At 46.5% G+C, this 12295-nt stretch overlaps 1 protein-coding gene across 7 annotated transcripts in view; it reads right to left on the reverse strand.

The window, feature by feature from the left end:
- Positions 1 to 12295, reverse strand: part of LOC143840945 (cation channel sperm-associated auxiliary subunit epsilon-like) — a 127679-nt gene that overhangs the window by 113467 nt on the left and 1917 nt on the right. For 6 of the 7 annotated variants that reach the window (XR_013232503.1, XR_013232499.1, XM_077344430.1 and 3 more), the window contains exons 2-4: positions 11595 to 11643; positions 7382 to 7455; positions 3721 to 3790 (exon numbers count right to left, since the gene is read on the reverse strand). Coding sequence is in view for 4 of the 7 variants with exons in the window: in XM_077344430.1 (XP_077200545.1) it covers positions 3721 to 3790; positions 7382 to 7455; positions 11595 to 11643 (193 nt within the window). In the remaining 3 variants the exon portion in view is untranslated. The remainder of the gene's footprint in view (positions 1 to 3720; positions 3791 to 7381; positions 7456 to 11594; positions 11644 to 12295) is intronic. The other variant, XM_077344437.1, reaches the window with a different exon arrangement.

Raw genomic sequence — 12295 nt, forward strand, 5'->3', positions numbered from 1 at the left:
AGCGCCCACCCTTCACATGCTCCCTTCCCCTCCAGCATTCTCGTCCATGGTATGACACTCATCATGTCTCTGAGTTTATTAAAGTTTGCCCTACAAAAATCCAACATCCGCATCTGGCTACAAGCTTCCTTGGCTCCCCATCTCAAAAGGAATTCTATGAGGACATGGTCACTTCCCCGTAGGGTCCCCACCTCCTTCACCTCATCCACCAACTCTTGCCTGTTGGTCAGTATTCAGTATGGCTGAACCTTTTGTGGGTTCATCTACCATTTGATAAATGAAATCCTCCTAGCAGAGCAGAGGGCAGGCCCCTGCTTCCTTCCTTCTCAATCACCACAACAATAGTCTCACCTGGTCGGTAGAAGCAGCTCTCTCTATGTGCTCCCAGCTGTCTGAGCTCTGCCTCTGGCGAGGAGCAGCCCTTTTTAATCCTCCCAGCAGAGCAGTGGGCGGGCCCCTGCTTACTTCCTCCTCAATCACTACAACAATAGCCTCACCTGGTCAGCAGCAGCAGCTCTCCCCATGTGTTCCTAGCTGTCTGAGCTCGACAACTGGATGTCAACAACTGGACACTGACTCTGGGGATTCAGAGTACGAACTCAATGAACCGGTGTTACCATCCCCCTCTGAGGCCATAGAGGTATATTCTGGACAGTCATCCACTTATGAGAACAAGCCCTATTGCGAGCAGCTAATAAGGATTGCCAATGCCCTTAATTTAAAGTATAGGGTTGACTTCAAGAAATCTGAGGCCCCATTAATGTAATTCCTCTACTCTCCAGATTTGGGGCCTGTAGCTTTTCCCTTGATTAGGGACATCACGGAAGTCCTAGAGCGTATCTGGCAGACTCTTGCTTCAGGGGCAGCCTCTGCGAGGAAGACAGACCACCTATATAGAGTTCAGGAAGAGGACTGCTCCTTCTTATTCGACCATTCAAAACCTACCTCAATTAGAATCATAGAATCATAGAATCATAGAGTTGGAAGGGGCCATACAGGCCATCTAGTCCAACCCCCTGCTCTACGCAGGATTAGCCCTAAGCATCCTAAAGCATCCAAGAAAAGTGTGTATCCAACCTTTGCTTGAAGACTGCCAGTGAGGGGGAGCTCACTACCTGCTTAGGCAGCCTATTCCACTGCTGAACTACTCTGACTATGAAAATTTTTTTCCTGATATCTAGCCTATATCGTTGTACTTGAAGTTTAAACCCATTACTGCGTGTCCTCTCCTCTGCAGCCAACAGAAACAGCATCCTGCCCTCCTCCAAGTGACAACCTTCCTCGGGGAGGGCGGTATATAAATCTAAATAAATAAATAAAAAATAAAAAACCTTTCAAATACTTAAAGAGGGCTATCATGTCCCCTCTCAACCTCCTTTTCTCCAGGCTGAACATTCCCAAGTCCCTCAACCTATCTTCATAGGGCTTGGTCCCTTGGCCCCAGATCATCCTCGTCGTTCTCCTCTTTTCAGCCATCTTGACTGGTAAAGGGAAAACAGAACAACATTCTGCTCCCCTAGACAAAGATGGATGGAGGGTGTATACTTTGGGGAGGAAATTGTACACATCCTCCGCTATGGGTATTCGGGTGGCTAACCTGCAGACAGTGATGAGCAGGTAACAGGCTACGCTGTGGGAGAAATTGGAACCATTACTGAGTTCCATTCCACAAGAGCAGAGGCCCTTTGTCTAGACCCTAGTGACTGAGAGCAAGGATTTGGCCCAACCCAACAACAAGTAAAATCGGCAATACATAGCATTGATTGCCTAGGGAGGGTAATGGCGATGAGGAGATATTCCTGGTTGAAGTTCTCTAGTCTCCCTGGAGACATTAGATCAGCTGTAGAGAATTTGCCCTTTGAGGGCACAGACCTCTTTAGCTCCAAGACCGATGAGGTGCTGGAGCATATGAGGAAATATCGCCTCCAGGCAAAGTCTCTTGGGATTGCTTGTGCCCAACCTACATAGTCTCACCCTAGACAACGGGGTCAATCCTCGTTCCGTTATCATTCCTCCAGATTAGATCCCAGGAACAGAGATTTCTCCCCTGTCCCAAGGTTCCAGCAGGGACAATCCCGCAAAAGAGGGAGAGGTAGTAGTAGGTAACTTCCGTCTGACAGAGACGCCAGAGGTAGACAAACGCAGTCGCAATGACTGACCGAAATTTCTTGCCCTGTTGGCAGACTGGCACAATGTTATGAGGTTTGGTATTCCATTACCCAGAGTAAATAGGTTTTGTCCATAATAAAATATGGTTATTTTCTGGAATTCTCAACTGTTCCTGGGTATAATTCCCCTCTGTCAGGGGGGAATTCAGGGGATGCTGATATTCTTTCAGAGCTGGATAGTCTCTTGCATAAAGGGGCTATCTGGACCTGACCCACCCTCTCGGGGTTTTTACTCCAGATACTTCCTGATTGATAAGAAGGGTGGTGGTAAAAGACCAATTTTGGATCTGAGGGATTTGAATGAGTGTATCAGTGTCAAGAAATTTAGGATGCTGTCTATGAATGAACTCCTTCCTTTCCTTTCCAAGGATTTGTGGTTTGCAAAGATCGATCTTAAGGATGCGTATTTCCATGTCTCTATTCATCCGGCATGCACGAAATACCTAAGGTTTGGTGCAGCTGGGAGATTCTATGAGTACGTAGTTCTCCCTTTTGGCCTGGCATCTGCACCACAAGTGTTCACAAAGATCACCAATGTGGTGGTTGCACATCTCAGAACCCATGCTGTTCTGGTTTTTCCATATTTGGATGAATGGTTGCTGGTGGGCCATTCTGATATAGAACTGTTGTCCTCTATAGCAGTGGTCTGCAACCTTCTTCAGGCTGCGGTCGAGACTGGCGTCGATTCTCAGCCTAAAGACTGCTTTCTCGACCCCAAGTGCAGCCGCACTGGGGAAGGAGAAGAAGGCCTTCTGGTCTCTCTGGAGGTAGAGTCCAGAGGAGACCTTGACCAATAAGGAGCCACAGCCCTCTTTTCTTCTTCGGGGGCTCTGAAGCAGCTCTATGGGCTTCTAGGTCTTTCCAAGCCTGAAGAGATATTGAAGGCCCTGAGATTCCGGCTGAAGTGATTTCTCCCACAGGGCCACCTTCAGCCTCCTGGACCTCTCATCCCTGGTCTTGGGTGTAAGCTTCTCACAAGCCAGGAAATTAGATGTGCTATGCCCCTCACCCAGACACAGTAAACAGAATGAATGGCCATCTGATTGGGCCATCTTCGTCCCACAGTGGGTACATTTTTTGAAGAGGGCCATCCTCTTCAGAAATCTCTAAAAAAAATCTAGTTTTGATAATAAAAACTCTCACCACACAATCTGAGGTAATTTCCTGTAGCTAGCTGGCTAGCATCCTTTCTCACCGGCAGCAAAAAAAGGACTGAGGGGAGAGTACTAACTCCTCCCATGTTACGTGACTTTGAATGGGAAAGTCACTCTGTCAGGGGAGGGGCTAGCATTCTTGGGAGACTTTTAAGCTTTCAGCTGGCTAGTTTTGTCTCCTAGGCAGGCCTGCGACTTCACAGATGCCATGTGGGACTGCACAGAACCCACATAGACAAAATGCACTAATACCTTCTGTGAACTGTTCTCCTGGTTTGAACTCATTAGAGACCACACTGTTCAGGCTACACCTCCCAAATATCCAGATATTTCTCAACCCAGAGGGTGCAACCCTAAGTATAATCCTATTTTCATTAACTTTTGGGGGGGCAACTTACCGATCTTGTAACTACTGGTTTAATTTTATGAGTTCCAGTCACTGGGCAACGTAGTGTTGTACTTGGTGAGCTACAGCAATGTAAAAAGTCAACATTAACAGCAATAATTATAGATAATTGCACTTCAAATAGATTAATCTTCATCTATATGCCCTCAAAAATTTATTTACATAATTTTAAAGATAATTATTTTCCATCATTTTAATATATTAGTTAATGCTGTTTTAACACTTGTTTAGACACTAGGAGCCACCTTGAGCTATGGAGAAATGTGGGATGTAAATATTAATACATGACTATATGCAAGGTTAAATTAGACAGTGAAGTCAGATGTATAGCCAGGTGGGAATCTGCCAGGTGACTCTGCTAAGCCAGGTGTGCTTGTATTTTATTGACTGTAAACCACCACGAGCTGGCTGTGCTGGGAATGGTGGTATAAAAATGTATTCATAAAATACCATATAGCTCCAGATGCTATATTTTTTTAAAAAACAAAATAACTTGAGTGATATTATTAGGAATTGAGGAAAAGCAGATGTGCCCCAAATTAGAGTCACATCTGTTTCTCCCAACTCCCCTGCAAAGGTGTAGGCTGAGAAGTGAAAGGGTTAGATGAAGGTTTATTGGTCTCAGCCATATCCCCTCTGAACCTTATATTTTTTTCAGTCCCCAGAGATAAAAATCTCAGTATTTACATCAGAGTTCTTTGCTGTTTATAGCAGAGCATGATTTGTTATCACTTGCATTCAAAATATGATAGGAAGAAACTTGGGGGAGGGGAGAATGATTTTGGGTGTGGAAATGATAGATAAAGGACACATGATCATATGAAACTGCTTTAAACTAAATCAGACAATTGGTCCATCAAGGCCAGAGTTGTCCACTCACACTGGCAGCAGCTAGAAGTCTTTCACAATACCTACTGCCTGGTTCTTTTAATTAGAGATGCTGGAGATAAAAGAAGAGCTGATTTTTTGTCCCTCACTTATTCCTACCCAAAAGAGTTTCAAAAAGGCTTACAATCATCTATCCTTCCTCTCCCCACAGCAGACACCCTATGAGGTAGATGAGGCTGTCACAGGAAAATTTGGTTTCCAACCTTTAGGAAACTAATGAAAGCAAGGTATGTGCATTCCTCCCCCCCCCCCAAATCAGGATCTCCTGCACATAGAGGAATTCCTTCACCCCAACCTGGACCATCAACATCTGATGGCCTGGAGGACAGGAGCCTAGTTGTCACAGTTTTCCAAGGGATTTCAGCTTCAAGGAAGCCCTCAACGCTCCAGTTGTATAATTTACAAATGGAAAAGTTTTGTGACTTGGGCAAAGGATTAGCATTTAGACCCACAGTCCTGTCCAGTTTCAGATGTCTTTTGTTAATTGTTATACTTGAAGGACGCCTTAAAAACTCTTCAATTAAAGTTCATTTAGCTACAATTTCTTCTAAACATTTGCCCGTTGTTGGTACTTCTCCTTTTTCCTTGGATGAGGCTAAGCATTTGATGAAGCATCTGATGAATTTGAAAGAGCCTCTTGTGGTGCAGAGTGGTAAGGCAGCAGTCTGAAAGCTCTGCCCATGAGGCTGGGAGTTCGATCCCAGCAGCTGGCTCAAGGCTGACTCAGCCTTCCATCCTTCCGAGGTCGGTAAAATGAGTACCCAGCTTGCTGGGGGGTAAACGGTAATGACTGGGGAAGGCACTGGCAAACCACCCCGTATTGAGTCTGCCATGACAACGCTAGAGGGCGTCACCCCAAGGGTCAGACTTGACCCGGTGCTTGCACAGGGGATACCTTTACCTTTTTACCTGATGAATTTGAACCCTCCGGCACATATGCCTATTAGTCAATAGTGCTTATTTTAGTTTTGTCTTATCTGACTCATAAACCATTTGAACCCATGTCTGAATGTGCCTTGTCTTTTTTATCATCACTTCTGCTTGCAGAGTTGGAGAGCTCTCTGCTCTGATCTGTGACCCTATAGATATACCGATAGGGTAGTTCTAAGGCCTAGCCTAGCTTTCCTACCTAAAGTAGATCAATGGTTCTCAACCTTCACTTCACCGTGACCCCCATTTCGTAGCGGAAGCCCAGCGGGGACCCAGGTGGAGGAGCTGCCAGCTAGCGCTGCGGAGGCACTTCCACTGCCCCCCCTCCGCAGGAGGTGATTGGAGGGGGGTGAGGGCCCTGCCCGGGGGAGGGGGCTGCTGCTGCCACTGCCACCAAATCCATATTGCTCGCTGTCCCGCTCTGGGCCGGACTTGGGTACACATCCTGCTTCCTTGACTCACCACTTCTCTCCCTTTTCTCTTCTTTTAACCACGGGGGGTTCCCCGGTGTCCCTGCAGCACAGCACGCAGGGCTTGCCGGGACGGGGTGATTTTGGACCTGGGGGGAGGGGGTCACTTTCTTGCCAGCTCTTAAAGAGCTGAGCGAAGCGTTTTGGTGCATTCCTCAGCAGGCGCCGGTGCAACCCTCCGGGCAGGCTGGGCAGCTGCAGGAGCCAGTGGGGCACTGGAAATGCTCATGCGCACGCATGTACACAACAATTGAGGCAGTGTGGAGGCAGCCATGGCCCTGGCTCAGCCACCTCCACCGGCCACTGATCAGCGCCGGTTGCCGCCTCTGCCACCACACACCTCCACACGCTGCTGCCTGCCACCATGGTGGTGGGCAACCTAGCGATCCTGGGAAAGTGGCCAGGCGACCCCAAATGGGGTCCTGACCCCAAGGTTGAGAACCACTGGCCTAGGTGTACATAGGGCTTATACTTACTTAAAAAGAGTTTAGGATCGATCATGATCTTTTTATGTGTTTGGAGAGACACAAGAAGGGTATGAAGACTTCCCTCAAACACTTCCACATTGGATAGTTGCTGCTATTAGACATGCATATAAGTTAGCTAAGGTGGACTGCCCAATACAGGTCTCAGCACAACCGATGAAAGCTCAAGCTTCTTCAACTGCTTTCTCTGCTGGCATACCCTTACAAGATATCTGCGCAGCAGCAACATTGTTGATGCCATTCACCTTCATCCACCATTAGTCTATGGATGTTGAGCCCATGAAGGTGGCTTCAGTGGGATCAGTAGTTCTGCAATCAATTCTTCACTAAGTAAGCCCACACCCTCCTTTTTTGTACAGAAGCCACAAAGATGAAAACAGAGTTGCGCTTATCTGTAACCCCTGTTCATCAAGTGGTCTTCTATGCAGACACACATCCTTGCCTCTGTCCACACTGTAGGCTTCCGTTAATTGATTGATTTATATTGTTATTCACATAAATCTGCAGCGGAGAACTGAGGGAAGAGTGGTAGCCCCTCCCACATCATGTGACTCTTGAGCAGGAAAGTCACCTTCTACCTGTGAGGGGAGGGGGTAGCGCTCTTGGGAGTCATTATTTGTTGTAGAATAAAACTTGCTATGGCCTTCTGTAGCTGGCCTTGTGGCTGCGCAGTACCCAGAGAACCAAAAATTGTACCTATCTGAAATGATTATGCTTATGAATTTTATTGAAACAGCTGCATTATTTTACTTCACAAGACAGTATAGCATGTCATCTCCGAACATTACAAAAAGTTGCCTTTGCAGTAGTTACATATAAAGAGTCTTATAAAAGAAACAAACTGTTACATACATGCTTTTACATATTTTGCGATCCTCACCTTTTATTAGCAACAGTGCATAATAAAGGAATATCCCATTCCACAAATAATGTTCCTTCATACTCTAGGTATATCTAGACAAAAAGAAAACTTAGGGCACAAAATACAATACACAACTGATAACTATAACATTTTGAATTATAACTCTGAATCCACATTAGAGCTGTATGCAATTATTGTACGCAATATAATAATAAATTATAAAGTTGTATTATTTTTTTATGCAAGGCAGTACTTTTCAACCTTTTGACCATAGAGGGGCCCCTGAATTATTCTTCAGGCTTTGAGAACCCCAAGAAGTTATATCAGTGGCATGATCCAACATGGCTTTTTATATTCTTACTAGAATTCAAAGCCTGTTCCTAAGAACGGGCTTTGAAGGTCACCCCCCGTGGCCGGTGAGCACATCTGGTGGGCCAGCGAGGTGGCAGGTGTGCTCAGCAGGCCCCAGGGAAGCCATCCCAGGCCCCCTCCCCAGCAGCAAGGCAAGCGGCCGGACTGACGCCAGTCCGTTTGGCTTCTGGCCAGAGCTCTGGCTTGTGCTGGTGAGGGCGCAATTGGAAGGCGCTTTGCACCTTCCGGTTGGCCCCTCATCCAGACCGGCCCTGCCCACTTTCTGGCCACTTACCCCTTAGCCTTTTATGTTTATACAACGAGAGCTGTATAAAGGTGTATAGGGCAATGATGTTCTGTATTCTTGATGCATGGGAGTCCCACTGTGGGAGGGCTTCTGGATTTTTGCTCCCTCTGTGTGACAGTGTTGAAGTGGATGGGACCTGGGGCACTTCGCTCACACCACCCCCACCCATACCACTCTGCCTTCACATTTGCCTGGGGCTTCAGTGGCTATTCTAGATTGGAAGGGCTCTGGTATTCCCTTCCAGGATTTTCTTTTGTGGGGGCTGTTTTAGCAGCATTGACCCTCCTACATTCAAAAATATTTGCCCCTTGAAGAGAAGGCAGCTGGGGATGCACAACTTCTAAACACCTTTCACAATATTATACTGTTAGGAACCCGCACTTTTTTGGGAACAGTTTTACCAAACTGTCCCTGGTACCGTTGAGCCAATGGCCTGTTGTGATTTTTGTGGGTTATTTGGTAGAAATAACAATACACATTGGAAAGCTTTCATAACAATTATCATAGGAGGTAGGTGTACTTGTAACATTTAATTTTGAGTTATGATATTAAGTACTAGAGGTTAAGCCAGTTGTAGGGGATACAACGGGCACTATCATGGGGGGAGCTGGGAAAAATAAGAGAGACTGGTAGAAAGAGATTAACCAAAAAAAGATATACAAAGAGAGAGAGAAAGAAGATAAAGAGTTAGAAAGGAAAAGGAAAAGAGAGCATGAAAAGAGCATGGCAGCAAGAAATATAGACAGAAGTAAACAAGAAAGATTTGGAGAGAAAGGAGAGATGATAGAAAGAGAGTGAGAGGAAGACAGAGAGGAGGAGAGAGAAACAGAGAAGGAAATAGGCAGGAAGAATGAGAGGGAGATAAAGGAAAAAGAAAGGTAAAGCGAGAAACAGAATGATAAAAAGAAGGGAAAGGTTGTAAGAAAGGGAGAAACAGAGAGACAGGGAGAGGAAGAAAGGAAGAGGGAGAAGCCCCCCCCCCCGCCATCTCTGTCACCGACAAGAGTTCTGGGCACCACTGTCAAGAGCTCCTCCGAGACCAGTGTAGGTTGCGTCGGGGCTGGAGGAGGTAGTCGGGGGCGACAGGGAGTCCCCCCCCCCCGGCGACGAAGAGTGCGCAAGCTTCGGGTGACTTCTCCGGCACCAGCATAGGGTACAGATGCAGCAGGAAGGCTGCAGGAGGTGGACAGAGGCAGCAGGGAGATCCCCCCTCCCTCTCCTGGGGTTAAACAGCACCAGAAGCTCCAGATGGCCTCTCCAGACCAAGCGCGCTGATCTTTGTGGGCAGGGGAGGGAGGAGGGATCTCCCCGCTGCCTCAGCCCACCTCCTCCAGCCTTAGTGTGGTCTTGGTGCTCCGCACTGGGGCTGGAGAAGGCTGCTGGAGGTAGCATTGCTCTTTGTTGCCAAGGAAGGGGGGAACTTGCCACTGCCTCCGGCTGCCTCCTCCAGCACCACCTACAGCCCATGTGGGGCTCGGAGGAGCCATGGACAGTGGCAGCCAGGACTGTTGCTGGTAAGAGAAGTGAGGAGTGGTTCTCCCTGTTTCTTTCTCTCTTCCTTTCCCTTGTATATCTTTCTGTGTGTCCCTAAATGACAACGCGTTTCTTCTTCTTATCATTCTGTGTCTGTCTTTACCTCTAGCAGCCAAGATGTCCGCCCGCTGCGTTACATGTGGGAATGGCTGTTTGGGGAGGTGGTGGGGGGAGGCATTAGGTGGGCGGAGCATCATCCATCAGGGGATGGTGGGCTGTTAGCGGGGAAGGCAGAGGGGTAGTATTGGGTCTGGGTGGGAGGCAGGATCCGTGCATGGCGGGGGCAGCGGCCAGGTGGCAAACATCCTGGCAGTCAGTAGTGAGTGGCGAGGTGGGCTGGACGGATGGGTGGGGCAGAGCATAGAGTGATAGCGGCGAGTGGCTAGTCAGGGAGGGTGGGAGCTCTATGGACCGGCCCAATCAGGGCGCTTGGACACCCTGGACAGCTCCATCCACAGGGCCGTTTCACAATTATATAAGGAAACCATGGATAAGGATGTGATATTTGTACTAATTGTACTTTTTGATCTTAGGACACAACCACTGACAAAAAGCAATTGAAAAAGGCATTTATCTAGAAACCGTTATGGTTGGTTCTTTATTTGGAATTAAATACTGAAAAATAGATTGTCAAACTAGAACTTTGTTCAGCAATGGATTTACGAGTTTGAGTTATGGCCCCTCAAAGCAAGTCCTACTGGCTCACAAACTAAAATTCATGATGGCCCTGTGGTGGGCATAGGACAACAGATGGTCACTCAGATATGTGGGTCCCAGATCGCAAAAGCGCCTTAAAGGTCAAAACCAAAACCTAGAATCGGATCCGGGCTGCAACATGCAACCAACGTAGTATACATATACTACATGTAGTATAATGGAATTCAAACCCTATTCATATTATTCCCTATAGTTGGCTAGCTAAAAGGATCCTACTGCCACAGTGTTTTACTCTACTGGGAAGACTACTGTCCTGTGTTTGTGCCTTCTAGGTCATGTGGTCCTGGTGACATTCCAGCAGGGCCATATAAAGGATAACTCCATTCATGTATGTCTGATGGGGCACTGACTGGCATGTGTTTGCTATATTGCCATGGATTTTAGTGGTGCTTATAAGATTTATAATTTAAAGTGAGTTTTTAAGCCTCTGTTTTTGAAGTGCAAAGGAGTAATAATGATGCTATGTCAGTGTTAGTAAACAATTGGTACAATAGCATACAGGATAGTTCTGTTAGTGACTTAGCTACCATCTATTTCTTCTTATCAGCATACTAGCAAGAAAGCCCATTGAAAACAGGAATGCAATGAGCACTGGGACCCAGGGGACACTGGGAGGTGCAGATCTCTCTCTCTCTCTCTCTCTCTCTCTCTCTCTCTCTCTCTCTCTCTGTTTCTCTCTCCCACTCCCTGAGGCAAAGCAGGTAATTAGGGCTTATTCTTAGGAGGGAAGCAGGGCTGATGTGCAGTTTCGGGCAGCTCTCTGCCTCTGTCTCTCCCTCCGTCGCAGCAGGGGCGGCTCTTTCTGTGTCTCTGTCAGCAGCTTGGGGCAGCTCTCTCTGTGTCTCTCTCTGCCTCCCTCGAAGCAGGAGTGATAGGAGGGAATGAGGGTTCATGTTCGGTCTGGCAGGGCTCTGTGTGTCTCTCTCTGTTTCTGTCGTGTCTGAGAGGAACATGGCTAGTGTCCAGGGAGGGAGGGAGGGGGCTGTAGGGACAGGGCCAATCCAATCAAGGTGCAGACAACGTTGCTGGCTGCACCCTGATTGGCCCTATTCCAACTTGGACAGCCGGACACGTTTGACTCCCCAGGCTGTTTCACAAATATATAGAGGAACCATGGATGGATAAGGATAGCTTCATCCTCATTCATTCCTCATCCACTTGACCTCATATTCTAACTACAGACTCAGTCATCAATACACAGCAAAAAGTTACAACTGCTGTATTCACTGCAGTAATTCTACATTAATTTCTGTGGGAAAAGTAGCAAGGCCAATTAAGTTAGACTATTTTAATAATATTTCGACTTTGATCATATCCACTTACAGTAGTTCTTGTGGAAAAGATATAATAGTATCTTGAGCTAGTTTTGTATCTGAAAAAAATAAAGAAAACTTTAGTCTCTTGATTCAATGTGCCTATACTTATAACCAGCATTCTACCCAATAGCAAATCAGTCATGTACATAAAGCAAAATGAACCAAGCTTGAGGCCAGAGGCACCTTGAAAATCAATAAAATTTATTCATTTATTTATTTGTAATATAATTTGATTTTCAATGCCACTGGACTCAAACTTTGTTATATTGCTTAATACCAACCCAGATAACCACCGGAATCTATAAAGCAAAATGTATATCAATACAGTATTTTACATTAGAGACTAAATACCTTGGCTTATTTTTGTTGCTTTCACATATTTCTCAGGATTCTTCTAATAATGATCCAGATATCATGGTGTACACAGGTTGATTCTAGGTTCCGCACTCCACATCAGACACAAGCAGTGGACTCTACTCAATAACTGTATGTGCAGTACCATATTCAGATAAGAACTATGGCATTTGGGAAGAATGAGCTTTACCACTGAGTCATTTTCCCAGCTCCCAACAGTCCGAGAGGCATTATTTGATTTGCTGGGGAAAACCATGCTTATTCCAGGAAACATATGGATGTCCCCAAATAATGCCCTCAAGGACTGTGCAAGGCTAGGGAAATGCTTGAAGTGCACCATTATCCTAACCAAAT

The sequence above is a fragment of the Paroedura picta genome, chromosome 1 (genome assembly GCF_049243985.1).
Source record: "Paroedura picta isolate Pp20150507F chromosome 1, Ppicta_v3.0, whole genome shotgun sequence".
In the NCBI taxonomy this organism is placed as follows: Eukaryota; Metazoa; Chordata; class Lepidosauria; order Squamata; family Gekkonidae; genus Paroedura; species Paroedura picta.